A 17,491-nucleotide genomic window follows, 5' to 3' on the forward strand; every position below is an offset into this window, starting at 1 on the left:
ATTTTAAGGCTTTAGAGTGTCTTGAAATTGTAAAATTAACAATAGATCTAAATAAAATAGTTTTATTCAAGAAGGTGGGGAGGAGGGCAGGTAAATATCTGTAGGTTGGGTTAATTTCCTCTTTCCATTTTGGTTTCAGAGCGTTCAGCCAGATTCTTCTTCCCCTCGACATGTAAGTCATGAGCATGCACCACTGCACCAGTTTAGTGTTTACATAGAGAACTTTTTGATGTTTTCAGCTTTTTGTTGCTAAATCTTTCAAATCAGATCTTTCAGGTTTATCATCTGACAAGGCACAGAAGGCTTATGTTAGTGTGTGAGAAGGAAACTATCAGTTTCCTTCTATTCCATGCTGTTTCTGTGTTTTTAGCACATCTTGTCCTCCTGCTTTGAGCCCACCTTTTCCTATAGAGCTGTATCTTGGTATGTGTTGTGATGAGTCTTTGGCATTCAAGGAATTATACTGAGAAGTAGTCTTAATGTTTTAATTTGCTGTGCTGGTATGAACTGACACAGCTTTGATCTGTTTTGGTCTTGTAGATCATTCCATTCATTAGTCCTGGTATGCACAAAGCCTTATTTTTCCACTGTTAAGCTGAGGATGTGTTGCTTCAGTGAGCATTTGCATTTGAGGATTGAAATGTTAATGTTCTGGTGTTCCACAGTATGTTTATATTCTGTTGTACATCTGCTGCATTGCCAAGGCAACACTTTTCTTATGTCTTAAGTAAGAAAGGAAAAGCATTATTTCTCTGCAATGAGTAATTCATATCACTTTAAGGATGAAGTTGTATGTTTTAACACACAACACACAAGTACAGATATTTTCTCTAGCAGAAGTATCTGAGAAATAAATTTGTTTAATCTTCAAAAGTAATATATTGCTTAGAAACCCTCTTCAGAGTTTCTCTGGCATTTAGTATTGCAAGAAAAATACTTTAAAACTTAGTGGAGAATAATGGTAAACATAGCTCAGTCTTAATCAATTTTGACCTTGTTGTATCAAAGCCACACAAAAAAAGACATCACTGCTAGGCAGTTGTCAGGGTTTAACACTGGCCTGGCAATGAAACTGAGTGACAGATGCTCTCTATTAATCTCTCTCTCCTCCCTGATAAGGAAAGGAGAGAGAATAAGGGAGAGAGACTGATGGGTTGGAAACTAAACTACACAGCTTTAATGAAACAGTAATGATAAATAGGAAAAATTACTAAATCTATACAAATATACAGGAAAATTGATCCCACGTTCCTTCCCTCCTTTCCCCCAATAACTCTCACGTCACCACCGAGGCTGCAGGGCAGCCCTGGGAAAGTCCAGGCTGGAATCCTGGGGTCAGCAGCAGTTGGGAACTGGAGGCAGGAACACACAGAGTCAGGCTGGGATGGATCAGGAGCACAGGCAGAGGAAGGGATGGAATCCTCCCAGGATGCTGAAGAAAACGAGGACAGGTCAAGAAGCGAAGCAGGAAGGGGTTTGACCTTTGTGATGCCTCAAATTTATCCTGAGTATGAGGTGTATGGGATAGAATCCTCTGTTTGGTCAATTCTGGCATCTATCTTGTCTGTTCCTCCCCAAAGGAGGCTGCAGGTGGGACCTCTTTATTCCTCATGGAGGGTAAAATGTTCCATGGAGGGTAAAATGTTCCTCAGAGCTGAGCAGTGTCCTTGGTTCTGCACACCAGTCTCTAGCAGTAACTATAAACATCAAGTGTTATCAATCCTAGAAGCACACACTGACTGAGAAACTTGCTGTTCATTTCAGCAAGTGCAACTACTTACAAGAGACTGAGCTGAAAGCAAAAGTACAAGACAGAAAATCACCTTTATCCTGGGCCAGGACAGCAATGCATAAAAATTTTATGAACAAAATGCAAGGATGTGTTGAGGTTACACAACATTAGTTGGTGAATGATGATTAATTTGGGTTCTGAAATTAAGTGTACCAAAAGAATAACAATTACTGTTTCTGCTACTAATGAAACCAATGTTCTTTTCCTTTTTTAAACAGGGTCATAATCGTATCATAGCCTATAGTAGGCCTGTATATTTCTGTTTATGTTGTGGTCTTATTTGGCTGTTGGATTATGGCAGCAGAAACATATCTACAACAAGATTCAGGTTGTATGGAATGGCTTTCACCAACCCATTGCTGCTGATGTCAGCCAGGGACTTAGTTATAGGTGAGTGGCTTTTTTCTTTGCTGCACCACAGTAGAAATCTTTTTTTTTTTTTCCTACACTGCATCTTGTTATGACACTGTTGTCTCATCACATTCTAAATACAGTTCATCTGGTTTCTTTTGAAAGAGTACTTTTACCTTTGCTAAGTTTAGCAGAAATCAGACACTAATATGCCATAGGAAGAAAAAATGTAGCTTTTTAATTAGCTAGTGTCTTAATCATAGAATGGTTGGAAGGGACCTTAAAGATCATCCAGTTCCAACTGTCCCACCTGACCAGGTTGCTCCAAGCCCCATCCAACCTGGCCTTGAACACTTCCAGTGATCAGGCATCCACAACCTCTCCAGGCAACCTGTGCTGGAGTCTCACCATCCTCACAGAAATAATTCTGTTCTAATGTCTTAATTCACCCTTTTACAGTTTTAAACCATTACCCCTTGTCCTATCTCTACATGGCCCTGTAAAAGTCCCTCCCCAGCTGCCTTGTAGGATGCCTTCAGGTACTGGAAGAGTGTTTTAAGGTCTCCCTGGAGCCTTCTCTTCTCCAGGCTGAACAAACCCAGTTCTCTCAGCCTCTCTTCATAGGAGAGGGGCTCCAGCACTCTTTGTGGCCCTCCTCTGGACTTCTCATCCCTGAACCTTCAGCTCTTTCTTCTTAACTTCTGCTCTTAACTTCTTAACCTGGATATGTGCTTGGACTGCTGCTCAGTAGTTACATGTTTGAGTCTTTCATACTCTCCAGGGGCTTCTGGCAAACAAGTAGGAGTCCTCTTAAATCAGGTTGTGTTTAGCAATTGGGTGTAACAGGTATGGACACAGTTTTAAAAAGCATTACAGACAGATTAAGTCTTATTAAATATGCCTGTTCTTAGCAATACCAAAAATACAATTTTGGACTGCATGAAGTATTTTCATTGTGTTCTGGGAGGCACAGTGCATTTAAAATAGTGCTGGTGTTGAATGCCTTTGCCATCCTCTCTCCCCCACCCCCAAAAAAAGCAACCAAGAAACCAAACAACACTCCCCACCTCATCCCTACCCCTCAAATGACACTTTTCCCCAAATTTATCAGCATTTATTTAGAATAGTAAAAGCTATATAGTCTCAAGCAGAGCCCGTAGAAAGGAAAAGAGAATGTCATATTTGGAGGCCATCTTATTGTGGGAACTTTTTGCATAATCTTTAATGGAACAAAGTTATATGGATGATCTGCTAGGGATCATCTCTTTGGAGAGGAAAGAAAATCCGTAAGAATTTATCTAAATTGAAGAGCTGTTTCAGAGAGCTGTGTGTATCTCACAGCAAGCTGGCTGCAAACAGACTTGGTTAGCACAAAAAGTACAGTCTCATCTGCCTGTTTTCCCATTCTCAGACATTGGTAATAGAACTTCCCAGGTGAGGGGCAAGGCAAACTTTGTGTTTAGATAGCAGAACTTCCAAGTCCTTGCCAAGAGGCAAGTGAGGACAGCTCTGAATTATTTATATTTTGTCTCACATACTGGACTTGATGAATTGGTCTTAAATATGCTCCACGTTTATAACAGCTATTTTCTGTTTTTACTTGGGTGATCCCTATTAGAGAGCAGTTCCATTACAGGCTTTAAAAGCCATCAGAAATCAGATGGATTACTCTATAAAATTGTGTATACCCAGATCTACCCTGTTTTCAGTGGATCCAAGACAGTTCAACTTAGAGGCCTTCACAAATCAACTTTTTAAACTGTCACTGGGGGAACACTGTTGTTTGTCACCTATGTAGGCAACCTCAAGTAATGATTTGGGGTAAAGGTTGGATTTGAGAAATCTGAAAAATGTTTTAATCAGGTTTTTAGTCTTAATTTACTAATTGTTTCAGCAATGCAGAACTCAGTGGTTTTTTTCACCTCTCCTTATTAGACAGCATTGAGTTTAACTTAAGAGTAGGGGAAAAAAAAAATCAGATTCTCAGTATCTATCTCACTGCACCCTTTTCCAGTGTGATATCCTTTATATCCACAGAAGGGTTGGATACTAGAGTTAGAATCCTAAACTTGAGACTTTTCCTTACAGGCTACCTTAAAATTGGTTTCTTCTTTTGGTCACTGAAACCTCAAGTCAATAAAGTTACTGAAAGTCCTCTGTAACTGTCAGATTTCTTTGTCTGCTAGGATTATTTTCATGGTTTGAGCCTTCTGTCTCTCAGAAACTAGAATTTAGATATGCTGCTGCTTGCAGATTATATCTGAACCACCTAAGTTATATGAAAGGGAGTTATTTCTGCATCTTTTTTTCCTTAAGATGGAAAGTAAGTGATATGTGCAGGTCAGGACATACCATTCTCTCTATTAAAGTTAAATGGCATTCATTTATCTTTGCATTCTTAAATACTATAACTTGCAGAGGTTTTCATGTTTCATACAGTAACCCATGTAAAAAATAGTCATTTAGGATCAGAACTTTTTATAAATGGTGTGGGAAAATGAGTAAAATTGTCAGATGTTGTTAGTGGCAGAAAACATGGAGGTGAAATGCTTGGTCTTTCTTACATCTGTGTGGCTGCTATTAACTTGCTCCTTTAATTCCAGACAGACAGGGTCAAGTAAGCCTCATTTATACTGAGTGAAAACTTTAAATCTGCAAACACTTGGCTGATCTTTGCTAAATAAAAATTACAAGCTTGACTTGGCCTGTGTCCATTTCTACAGTGATTAAAAGAAGAAGTACAAGAAGTCTTCTGGTGGTCTATGTAACTTCTCTCTATATCTATGTATATCTATATATAGATTTCTATATAGCAAGTTTTGAGTTGCTGTAGTAGAGATTTACATAATGATTTACATAATTTCTGTAGAAATAATTTATTGATGATGGGTTAAAGGTGTGTGTGATACCCTAAAATGAAACTGCAGAGTACGTGACCATGCTGTGGTTCTCATACTCATCACTTTTCCAACTATTTTTTTTTCTCTGTAGTGTTTACACTATGTTTCCCTATAGTATTCTTCATTGGTCTCCTGCCTCAGGTGAATACATTTGTGATGTATCTCTGTGAACAGCTGGATATTCATGTCTTTGGTGGCAATGGTGAGTCTGGTTTTTATATCACTGGTGAAAGCATCAGATCAGGAGCAGCCATCAGAGTAGTTAAAAATCTTATTGATTACACTGTATTCCTGCCCTCTAAACACAGAATACTAGTACTAATAGACCTCTGGTTGATTATTGAGAAATAAAATTGAAGTCTAGTAAGTCTATCAAAAAGTATACTTTATTCCTCAGCTAGCTGCTGTTGCAGACACTCCCATGGTAATGGTGTTGAATAAATGAGGAGGGAAATAAAGCCACAGAAATGCTCTGAAAAGAAATCTCAGGGGAAAGTACAAGTAGTTGCTGTGGGTGGGATTTTTGTGGTGTCACAGGGCTGTTGCAACTAGAGGGTCTTTCTTAAACTAAAGAATCACATTACTAACCTAATCACATTACTGTTAATTTTTTCTTTCTTTTCTGTGATACTCAGCTACCACAAGCCTGCTTGCAGCACTTTACAGTTTTATCTGTAGTATTGTGGCAGTAGCATTGTTGTATGGACTGTGCTATGGTGCCCTGAAGGTGAGTAGAATTTTAGACACAGCATACATTAATGTTTTGGGCTTTGTCCTCTGCTGCTTTGTGCCTTAGATGCTTAAATATGGAGAAAATGAATTAGAAATATTAGTCTGATTTGGTAGAATATTATACTAGTTTGGCTGTGATGCCAATGAAGGAGGTGCAATGCAGGAACAAAGCATACCTTTTACTTTTCAAAGGTGTATGATTTGTGCCTGCATAAACAGGCTGATTTTCTTGGCTGAAAACACATGATATTTACCTTCAGTTCCATTCTATGTTGAGTCTGGAAAAAATCATGTTAATCAGCTTGTTTCTAGCACAGTCTGCAGGTATTGGTTTGTTAACCTTTCAAAATTGGTCATCCAGGTATTTTTTGTACTGCTACAAACTATAAATACTCCTCTCAAATGAATTTTTACTTCAGAAGAAACTAAGAAAGTAGTTGGTAGTGTGAAAGTGAAGATGTGTACCTGTAGAGGTAGCTGGCAAAGAGAAAAAAACCAGCCAAACCAACAGCTTTTCCTTGCTTGAAATGCCAGTTCTTCTTGAAAAGTGTGGTGGATTTGTTAGATTCAGGTGTGTGTCAATAATCACATTCTCTCAGTTCACAGTTTATCCCAGCATGTGTGCCTTCCAGCTCAGTTTGCTGGCTTTCTCCCACTCTGTCACAGAGAGAGAAAAAACTTGATAGAGGGAATATTCCCATGATGCTGCCACCTGCAAAACATCATTAGCTTTCTGTGAATTTGTGCGTTTGTCTCATTAGCCTTTTGTAAACACATCTGTCAAAATAAACAAGCCTTAGCAAAAGAATCACTGTTCCATCTTTACAGATACAGTACAGATCACAAAACCAAAAATGAAGCCACTGATTTAATCTGAATTCAGCACATTAGAAAAAAAAAATCTGAATAAAACTGTAGGAAACTCAAAGTTATGAAGTGTCTAAATGCAGATCTGAGAACCAGTAATTTCAAGAAATACAGGAAATTCTTCATAAGGGTTATGGAAACTGATGCCCATATAATGATTAAGATGATGTAGGCTCAAGGGATGATCAATATCTTAAGAGCTTCTCATCTGTAGTGAGATGTAGGTAAAAACTGGACCATATCTTTGTGCTAAATATCTTTGTGCTAAAATTCCTGTTTGATTTTTGTGGAATTGTAGTTGTTTTTACTATTCTCTTACATATTTTTGTATGCCAGATAAGTATCATGTATCTCCTTTTTACTAACATTTCACTCCTGTCTCTAGGATTCTTGGGATGGGCAGCATATTCCAGTTCTCTTCTCCGTATTTTGTGGTTTGTTAGTGGCAATATCCTATCATCTCAGCAGACAAAGTAGTGACCCTTCTGTACTTTTGTAAGTGACTCAGTTTGTGTCCCTTCCCCAAGAAAGAAGCAAGTCACAAGGGAACATTATTTATATTATTGCATGTTAGTACTGTTGAAACTGGTGGTCACCAGCATTATAAAAAAGTACTGTAAGATTGATTCAGTATTTAAAGAGAAATTCAAGTTTTGCACCTAGTTCCTCCTCTAACAACAACCGTTTTTGTGACTTCTGGCAAATCACTTATATTCCAAAATCTGATTTAACTTCCTGCTCATGTCCTCCAAAGTGCCATTCACACACCATCTTCCTGCTGGTGCATTGGTGCTGAGCAACCTGTACCCATTTTTTATTCAAAGAGATGCTCAAGGCCACAAGTTGTGGCTGAAGCTCACATGTGGATTTTTTTTTAAGTGTTTCTCTGACTTGTTTTGTTAGTGTTTTCTTACCTTGAATGTGTGCTCAGAAGATTTTTTGAGACAATTTCATCTGAGATGCAAAACAATAAAGATCTGTTTTGGTGATGAGTGTTCCCACCTAGCATGGGGAAACGTGTGTTGAGAGTATTGATCTGCTGGTTTCAGTATTTCCTATTCAGTTAATAATTGTGTGTAAAACAGAACAGGAGAAACCCTTCCCACAGAGTAGCCAGTAGAGGCTCAGTCACATACCCAGGTTAGGCAGAGCTTGAACTTGGATTTAAGTTTAGCCATAATGTTGGATGAATTTGGTGAGTAGCATTCAGGTAGGTAATGAGGGAGCACTTCTGTGAACAGAGACATTAATGATTAGTGAATGGTCACAGAAGGGAAATTGTTATCTTTGGGTTGACAGCCAAACCTTGTCCTATTACTCCTGGTTCAGGTGACTTTATTCAGTTGGTGTGAGGTCCTTGTCCCTAGATACCTGTTCTTTCCAAGTACTGCTGCCTGTGCTTGACTTGCAGGTTCACCTGTTTAGCCAGATGTGGCATGGTTAAGCATTGCAGTATATTTTTCATTATGTAGTTGCCTTTGTAGATCTAGGGCTCTCTCTGTAGTGAGCTTCTTGTATGAAGTAATACATATTTCTGTACCACTTAGGATATTGTAAGAAAAAAATCCCATTAAGGTATTGCAAGACACTTGGACATGGCTAACAGTGCTGCATATGGTGTTCTAAAAGCTTGGGTAGAAGTTTCTTGGGCTTCAGTACCAGCAAGGTCTGCTAAGAATTTAGTAGTTGGGTTCAGCATCTCTAATTCAGTAATACTTCAGGCTAGTATAGATTTTTTCTGTTGCTGTTGAAATATGAATTAAATAAAGGTATTCTTGGTTTTCTAATTGGTGTTGACAAAATAGAACACTTCTGAACTTTGCCCCAAGTTACATTTCTGTTCAGTTATTTATGAACTGAGTACTAAGAACTTCACTTAAAATTCAATATTTGTTCAGTTACTGCTGTTGGTACTGGAGTGACTGCTGTTTGAACAGCACTTGGCTACTTATTGTCTTTATTGGTGCTCATTGTGTGCAACCAGAGAACCAGTGATTTTATAAAACTGATATCTCATCTTTGTAAATTTACCCAGCCATGTGTGACAGCACTAATTGTTAAGCTCTAAGGATGATTTTCTCTTGTAATCAACTTGTAATATGTCTGTTGACATTGTTAATTCTTCTAAAACCACATAGAACAATACATGCTTCTCACTGTGTTCTTTTTTTCACTTTCTTTAAGCTCTTTAGTGCAATCAAAATTTTTTCCTAATTCTGAAGACAAAAACCCTGAGGATCCTCTGTCTGAAGTAAAAGATCCTTTACCTGAAAAGCTTAGAAATTCTGTGGTAAGTAGGTTTGGTTTAGTGGTTTTTTTTGTTTGTTTGTTTTTTTAATATTGTTTTTTATAGACTGGATCTTGTGTAACTCACAACACTTGTTAATTACTGCTGCTTTGATTAGAGTGGATATCAGAGCATTTCCCTTTCAATCTGCAGATGAACCCCAGTGTGCTGAGAGTATAATGCTGGTATTGCAATTTGAGTTATTTAGAAAAATGTGAAAGAATTTGAATTTTGATATGAATTCAATGAAGTATCAGTGAGGATTTTCTTCTAGGTCATATTGTAATAGATACTTTTGTGCAGAAGTTTGTGGGAAAGAGGTAATGGTGGCAAAATTACATTAACCCAGTCCTTGTAGTAATTATGAGCAAGGGCTTTGTGTGTGCTGTTCCTGAAGCAGAAAATAAAAATCATGGAAAATGTAGGGTGTTTGTGTTTTGGAATTTTTAATTTATTTTTTTTTTAAAGAGCATATGTAACATGTTCCATTTACTTTGACACATACTTTGAATTTTTAGTACAAATTCACTTTGAATATTACTACCTTCATAAATAAACATTCTTCTTCACACAGTGGAGTAGTAAGTAAAAAATGGAAGAAGCTTAGTATGTTTAGGTTGCACAAAAGAAGGTAATTTAACTCTGTGTACGGTTTGGCTGCAGGCAAAAGGCATTTTTGGGTGGGTTTCTCCCAGTGCATCAGACACAAGTATGACAATGGGTACAGTGGAAAAAGCAAGTAAACTTTTAGGGGAGAGAAACTGCAAGTTCTCTTGATGCATAACAGGAAAGAGTGACCGTAGGAGCAGTGAACTCCTCTTGATCTCTCAAGCTGTTGTTAGTCAGACACCAAGGGGGCAAGGAAGCTGAGGATTATGATGCATTCATCCTTTCACTGTTTTGTTTAGTTTTGGGTTGTTTTTTTTTTTTTAATAAGGGCTTAATGATTTTTTAAAAATAAGTTGTATCCCAAGAAGTTAAAACCTCGCAGCATTAATTGCTGTGCATACTTTTTTGGCCAATTTTGGAGTGGTTAATTCTTTAATGATCTTCTGGGCTAAAAATGTTAATACTGTATTTACAGAGTAGGGAGCAGCTCTGAACTAGGAGACCCTGACTTCTGGTGGCCTTAAGTATGCATTGCCCCCTTGTGACTGAGTCTGGCATTACTTGGTTTGGGTGTTTTTCTCCATTATTAATAGCTTGTTGTGCATTTTGGGGGGGTAACAGAAAATTCAGATTGATTCCTCAACATCCTTCCCAAGCAATCCTTCACCTTTCTGCAGTGGAGGAGAAGGAAGATGTAAAGAACACAGATGTTCTGCCTGTTTGTCAGCTCTCTCTGAGCAGCTGTCTTCCAGAGCTCTTGATTGCCCCTTCAACTCAGTAACTGTTAGGTCATAAATGGGAGATTTTGTTGTTTAGTCTTTCAAGCTCTTCTGTCTGTGCTGTAGGGGATTCCTTAGATCCTCTCACAGTCCAGAATGAGACAGTATTTATTTGTCTCATTTATATATTTGGTATATCAATTTCTCCTGCACTACTTTGGGTATGCATCATTCCAGTTAACTCATTTGAACTGATGCTCTTAGTCACAAGATTTAGCTTGTGAAAGTTCTAATAAATTTAATGGAAGTAATTAACAATGGCATAGTTTGAAAACCTCTGATTAGTTGCAGTGCTACTGACTTATGAGCATTAAGAAGGTAAAACAAACAACCCAAGCTGGTATTTTCTAAACTTGCTCTGTTTTGACTCCCCAGAGTGAACGATTGCAGTCTGACCTGATTGTCTGTGTAGTCATTGGTGTGCTCTATTTTGCAATTCACGTCAGTACAGTTTTTACAGTTTTACAGGTAAGCTGTTCCATTATGTCTGCAACTTGTTTTCTGATTACAAATGCTCTACTGTGATAGGATGTACTCATGTAGTGCACCACATCACCTGGCTACTTTTAGATGTGACCAGTACATGGCTGAAGATCATGTTCCAGGTTTATTTGCTCAGAAACTCCTTGTCTCTTTCCTAATTTCTTCTTAAATTCTAGATTTTTATTATAGTCTCTGACATAAAATACCCTCTTTTGCTTTATCTGTCTCAGTTAAATAGTATCAGGATGATTTTGCATTAAGGTAAAATGAAATTTAAAAAAAAGCTTAAAATATATGATTGTTAAAGACTGAGGGGCTCAACCTTGACTCATCTGGGTGCTAGCATAGCTGTTTGTACATGGTGGTATAGGGGAGTACCCCTTTATTTGAATGGTTATTTACAGGGTTTTAAAAAGCAGCACCTTACTTGTCAGTCTAGCTAATATTGCTGCTTTGTCTATATCTGACTTATACCTGATGATGATGACATGGGACCAGATCCTGTACTTGCATTTAAGGTATTTGCCTAAAGAGTTGTGGTTACTGAATATCTGGTTTAAGTAGCCCTGTAATGGAAGCACGGGTTAGCTTATGAACAGCCTTTTTTCAGGGAAATTAAGTTTGTTACATGTGTTTGAAGCCTTTTGCCCTCCTGCTGCTGCCTACAATTAAACTCAGTTTTAAAAGCATAGCATTTAGGTAGCTTCAGGTTTTCAGGTGAATTGTCCTACTTAATCAGGTGTAGTAGTTAATTCTAAGGAAAACACCTCTTCTGTTTTATGGCTGCACTTCAGCACTTGTCCTGAATGTGGCTTTCTCCCATGTGTGTAAAACATGGCTATATGCTCTTCACCAGTTGTGTGATTCAGTAGGCTTATACCTTACAGACTCAAAACCTTAAACAAGGTAATGCAATCCGAATTTTGCTACAACATCTAGGAAGTTAGAGGACAAACTTACTGTATAGAAAGCATTACTGAAATCAGTCTTCACACCATGGTAACAAAATAGTATATTGTAAATTTTTCTGTCTTTTTCTTTCTTTCTTTCTTTCTTTTTTTTTTTTTTCTTCTTTTTGTTTTGTCTGTGGAAGAGTTTTCTCTTGGGAGGCTTCTTACCTTCTCAAGAGAATGAGACTAATGGTTTGTTTATACTTACACCTCCTTTCATCCAGAACATGAAAAGCACATAGAGTTCAATTTTTAGAGGATGAGGGTTTTATCATTTACAGAATGAAATGCAGATGGGTCAGAAGCAGTGGACTGTAAAGGAAGATTGATACAGTATTTTTACTTACATATACTTACGAAGTTAGTTAATACTTGCTAGGTTTTTTTATTCTCTCACAAACACTTCTTGTTGTTTGATATTAAAGTTGGTAGTACAGCTTCTCACGAATAAACACATTCCCCACTTACCAGCCCTTAGATGCTGGGAAAGGTATTACATTGTTAGTGTCTGATTTTATTTATAAAACACAAGCCCTAATTTGTTCAATTCTGCTCTTTCTAGCCTTTTTTAAGTTATGTTCTCTATGCATTGGTGGGTACGGTAGGCTTTGTGACCCATTATGTTCTGCCTCAACTCCGAAAGCAACTTCCTTGGCATTGTTTTTCTCACCCACTGCTGAAAACCAAGGAGTACTATCAGTTTGAAGTCCGAAGTAAGTATCATTAATGATGCTTTTTTCTTCTTAAACTTGCTGTAATAGATGACCAGCTTGTTACCTACTGATACACTTAATCTCTCTTACTATTCTCACCACTGGAGTATTTAATGACGTTTAATTTAGAAATGTCTTTGTTTCTCAATTCCTCAAGCTTTGATTCCATGATATTTTATGTGCCTCTTAACTGATCAGTGACTTTATCTCAGGACTTCCACAGTTGTCACAATCTAAAGTTGCAAAATTTGTGTTAATGCTTGCTTTAATCTTTGCTTTAATCTTTGATCTTCATTAATCTGCATGAACACACTCCTGCAACTTGAGTTAAAAACTGTGTTTCCATTGAAGTCTTTCCCTGGAGGCTGCAGAAAATACAAAGTTGTTTATAATGCTGATGAGTTTTCAGCATGGGAAAATGTACCAATAGATTGGATGGTTTCTACTGTTGGAACATCTTTATTGTTAGCAGCAGACTTCAGAATTTTTTATTAAAACTGACTTTGAAACAGCTGAAGCTATTTTGTGTTTTTCATCAGTTAGCTTTCCAGGTGAGACAGTAATGAAAAAGTGCTGCTGCTTTCAGGAGCAGGCAGTAGCAGAAGTGATTCATAAACCTCCTACCTTTTTAGCAGTTATGCATCTTTTCAATGGTGTCTAAATTGTGGGGTTTTTCCTGGTAATTGGGTATAAAGATGGCTAAATATCAATAAGCAATTGGAATGTGATGCCAGACTCTGGAGGAAGAAGTGAAAAGTGCAATTGTATGTCTTAGATTTTTAATCCACAAAACCAGAGAAGCTGCAGTGGGTGCCTTTTTCCTGATACCCAGCTTCAGGGTTTCCATGTGTAGCAGTGTTTTTGGGAAAGCTGAAAGTCATGTCCACTAATTTTAGATGCAGGGTGGTAGCACCTCCCAGTTTGGTCCCTGTACCTTAAAGAGACTTCATGCCTCATCAATTGTCCTTATGGCTTCCACTGTAGAAAAGGAACTTTGCTTATTCGTGGGACACATCTGTTCAGTGTAAGGGACAAAGTTAACCCTTAAACATCTGTGCATCTTGAACATCATTTCTGGTAGACTCTTCCAGTCTATGTACTACCTTGTAAATACATTTTCTCATTATCTTCATTTGAATTAATTTCAAACATAGAAATTGTTACATATTTTGCAATTATTGTAGAAGTTAAAAAGAAATTCTTATGTCTCAGCTGTTTTTGTTGTCAGGGCAAGTCTGCTTTTCTCATTGCTAAGACTGAAGAGGTGGCAACTCTGTTTTCTGCTATATGTAGTAAGCAAGTCACTTGGAAACTGTTGTAATACATTCTGTATAGGTGTGTAACAGTACAGAAACTACCGTGGACTGCTGACAGCAGCTTAGAAGGAGCTCTTCATTTAGATGCATCTCTTCATTTAGATGAAAAAATGAAACCTGAGTATGAGAACAGTGTTTGGCTCCCTGTCAGAGGGTGATACATGGGCTTTTTTAATTACCAATTACTTGGATCAAGTGTCTTTGTTCTGATTTCTTCTTCTTAATGTATCTTGATAGATGCTGCACATGTTATGTGGTTTGAGAAACTTCACATTTGGCTCCTTTGTATAGAGAAGAATATTATCTATCCACTGATAGTCCTCAATGAGCTCAGTAGCAGCGCTAAGAATATTGCTAGTCCAAAGAAACTGGATACTGAGTAAGTAGAAAAGGCAATCAGGTAATCTTGAGTATGTCTGCTGTGGTGGAAAACTAAACAGTGAGTTCTGGCCTCAGTGGGAAGACAGTGCTGTTGCCTTACAGCTAAGGCAAGAAATAAATAAAGTGTTTCCTTAAATGAAAACGTAGAAAATCAGTTGCCTGGCCAACTTCAACTGAGTGGAATATTGCAGTGTTGAACTAGTGACCCCCACACAGATAAATCATTGAATTCATAGCATGTAGTATAGAGATCACAGCTTCCAGAATTATCTAGTAGTGTGGTATCAGAATTTCCTTTTTGATCTTGAGTGTTTGGGATGTGATTACCTGGACTGCAAGGTCAAAATGGTGTCACTGTGTTCTGGTGTTTTGTCAGGTGTAAGCTCTGTGTGACAGTCCCTGACTTCCCACGAGCAGCCCCTCTGCTGCTTTCTGCTATCACCAAAGAATTCCCCAGGCCTTCCAGCCCCTAAATACGTCCTATATATAGATGGGATTCCACACAGCATCATATACTGGGCTTTAATTGACTTTAATTAACTCCTTGAGCAGTGTATCTGACTCTCAGCAAATGAGAGTTCTGCATTTTTTGCCTCCAAGAACAGTGGCCAGGTGGCTTTCTTGGATTTGAAGTTCTATTGATTTAGAACAGAAGAGTTCTGGAGGAAATAAATGTTGAAACAAAATGAAATGTGCTTTGGGAGTGGTGGTGTTTGTTACTTTGACTGTGGGTTTGGGGTTTTTTTAAGTATAATAATCCTTGGATTGAGTAAATTCATCCTTTGGGTTCATGACTCTTGTCACTACAAGACCTTTGGGAGGACTATTGCTGCTACATTGCTTCAATGTTATTTTTATAACCCTTTTGTCTTTTTGGTTGCTATTTTGATTTTAGAGATTTTTTAAAAATCAAGACTATTACAAATAATGCTAATTCTTAAACATTGATTGGCTGAAGGATACCTTCGAAAATGTTGTCAACAAAACAACAAAAAAAAGCCAACAAATCAAACCAAACCCCCCCAAAACTCCAAAACAAAGCCAAAATCCTAATCCTTACATTTGAAGGGATTGGCACTGCATGACAGCAACATTTTAAGTGTCCTTTAAATGCCTTTGGGATAGGAAATAAGTAACTGTTTTGTGTGACTTTCTTGTCCAGGTTGGGTGCTTTAATGATCACAATAGCTGGCTTGAAGTTACTGCGTTCATCATTCAGTAGCCCAACGTGCCAGTATGTCACTGTTATTTTCACAGTGCTGTTCTTTACTTTTGATTACAAAAGTTTTACTGAGACCATGCTGCTAGATCTCTTCTTCATGTCCATACTCTTCAGCAAGGTAACTTGATCCTATTTTTCTAAGTGGTTTGGGTCATGGAAAAGGGATAATGGGTACTCCTAACTGACAGGTAACTTCCAGATCCTGAGTCTGTTGGTACTGAAATTCAGCCAAGATTTCATCTCTAAGCAGTAAGGTTTTGCTTGAGAAAGTGTGTGTAATTTTCTAAACTTCTTGTGAGTTTTGTTTAGCAATGAGGTGCATGTTATGTTACTTCTTATTGCATCCTTTTTCTTAGTTTCAAGGCTTCTGGTAGCAGTACATAGCATAGATGACATAGTATGTTTGTATTGCTGCCAAAGTGTGTTGATTCTCAACCAAATAACTATATTTTTCTTTTTTTTTTTTTCTGTAGCTTTGGGAACTCTTTTATAAATTGAGATTTGTATATACCTACATTGCTCCCTGGCAGATCACATGGGGATCTGCCTTCCATGCTTTTGCCCAGCCCTTTGCTGTGCCACGTATCCTTTGAAAATGCAGACTTTTCCCTGAAGTTGTGTATTTGTAACTTCTGAAGGTTGTGTTGCAATTGATTGTGTTTTGCAGGCTGAATATATTGAATAAGCATGTTTGTTCAGTGAGTATTTATGAAAACCTGTGTGTACTTTCTGCAGTGCTATAAATGATACAGTTGTCAGTGTAGGAAAAGGATTCTGATTCAAAAGAAGTTTGGAGCAGGAGTTACTTCATCCTGAAAATGACATAGCTTTCCTTCTGACAGTCATTCCCATTTTCAGGAATGACTAAATGTGGTTGTAGTTCTTGAGTTCTGCATTTAAGCTTCTGTAGACTGGTGTGAACAGAGTGTTGCATTACTAGTTTTTGTAGAGTTTGGAGAAGGTGAATCACCACCCTATCTGCTGCCACATTTTCACCCATTTCTGTTTTTAAAAACAAAACCCCTTTACTGCTGGATATACTGTAAAGATACTTGGCTGCATAAAATTAACTGGAGATCTTGTTTTGCTCTTAATTGATGTGGTTGCCTTATTTCAGGTAATATTACAGAAGTTGGAAAAACAGTATTTGTTGCTTTGCTTTCCTTAAATCTTTTATCCTATAGATTCTGCAATGTTGTTTGTCCAAGCAGCTGTCTCAGCTTTCTTCTCTACTCCACTGAATCCTTTTCTGGGAAGTGCAATATTCATCACTTCGTATGCCAGGCCTGTCAAATTCTGGGAAAGAGACTATAAGTAGGTGAAATAAGACCCTTAAAACTTATGTCCTCTGTTTTAATAATGTAACAGTGGCTGTATGTGTTTTGGGGTTGTGGTTGGTTTGTTGTTCTGGGTTTTTTAAAGTTCTATTTGATAGTAGTACTAGCTGGTTTTCATACTAACAACATTTGCTTTACCTCTTCAGTAATTTCTCCTTAAGTAATGCCTCCTTAGAGTTATGCTAGCTTGCTAATTTTTTTAAACATAAAAATTGTAGTATTGTAAAGTGCAATTTTAAGCAGAAAATTAATTTTAGGTACAAGCAAGTTTTGGGGGACAGTTTGTATTTGACCTGTGTTCATGATTGCTCATTTCACAGCTAGAAGTGGCTCACCTCAGTGTAAAAAAATCTTTAAATCTTTTTTGATCAAAGTGGGATCAGTAGTAGAAGAGTCATCATGTCAGGCTCTGTTTTATTTCTCTGAAATCATCTGTTGCTGATGGAGTATCAGGCCAGTGAAATGTCAGAAAAAAAGAGCATACAGGGCAAGATGAGCAAATAATTCCAGTATTTAGGGAGAATTCTTCATTATTTTGCTTTGTGCTCATTTCCCTTCTAACACTGGAACAGTTTAAATACAGTGTTGCAGATCTTCAATTTAATACTTAAGGTTTTATCTTCAACCAACAAAAAAATAACTTTCTGATTACTGCCTTTTCAGTGAAATCTACTGAAATGTTAGCTGTGATGATTTTAATTAAGTTTGTCACATCTAAAGCTTTATATCATCTAAGAAAATACAAACATAACTAAACCTAAGGATTAATCCA

The 17,491-nt window shown here is 37.6% G+C and overlaps 1 protein-coding gene across 1 annotated transcript in view; it reads left to right on the plus strand.

The window, feature by feature from the left end:
- The window catches only part of PCNX1 (pecanex 1), a 70,438-nt gene that overhangs the window by 30,974 nt on the left and 21,973 nt on the right, over positions 1-17,491 (plus strand). Inside the window, exons 10-21 of the mRNA XM_030451799.1 lie at positions 140-172; positions 2,011-2,182; positions 5,135-5,245; positions 5,679-5,770; positions 7,028-7,137; positions 8,827-8,932; positions 10,693-10,785; positions 12,313-12,463; positions 14,017-14,158; positions 15,323-15,500; positions 15,856-15,964; positions 16,567-16,696. Coding sequence (XP_030307659.1) covers positions 140-172; positions 2,011-2,182; positions 5,135-5,245; positions 5,679-5,770; positions 7,028-7,137; positions 8,827-8,932; positions 10,693-10,785; positions 12,313-12,463; positions 14,017-14,158; positions 15,323-15,500; positions 15,856-15,964; positions 16,567-16,696 — 1,427 coding nt within the window. The remainder of the gene's footprint in view (positions 1-139; positions 173-2,010; positions 2,183-5,134; positions 5,246-5,678; positions 5,771-7,027; positions 7,138-8,826; positions 8,933-10,692; positions 10,786-12,312; positions 12,464-14,016; positions 14,159-15,322; positions 15,501-15,855; positions 15,965-16,566; positions 16,697-17,491) is intronic.

This window comes from Calypte anna, chromosome 5A (assembly GCF_003957555.1).
Source record: "Calypte anna isolate BGI_N300 chromosome 5A, bCalAnn1_v1.p, whole genome shotgun sequence".
Taxonomy (NCBI): Eukaryota; Metazoa; Chordata; class Aves; order Apodiformes; family Trochilidae; genus Calypte; species Calypte anna.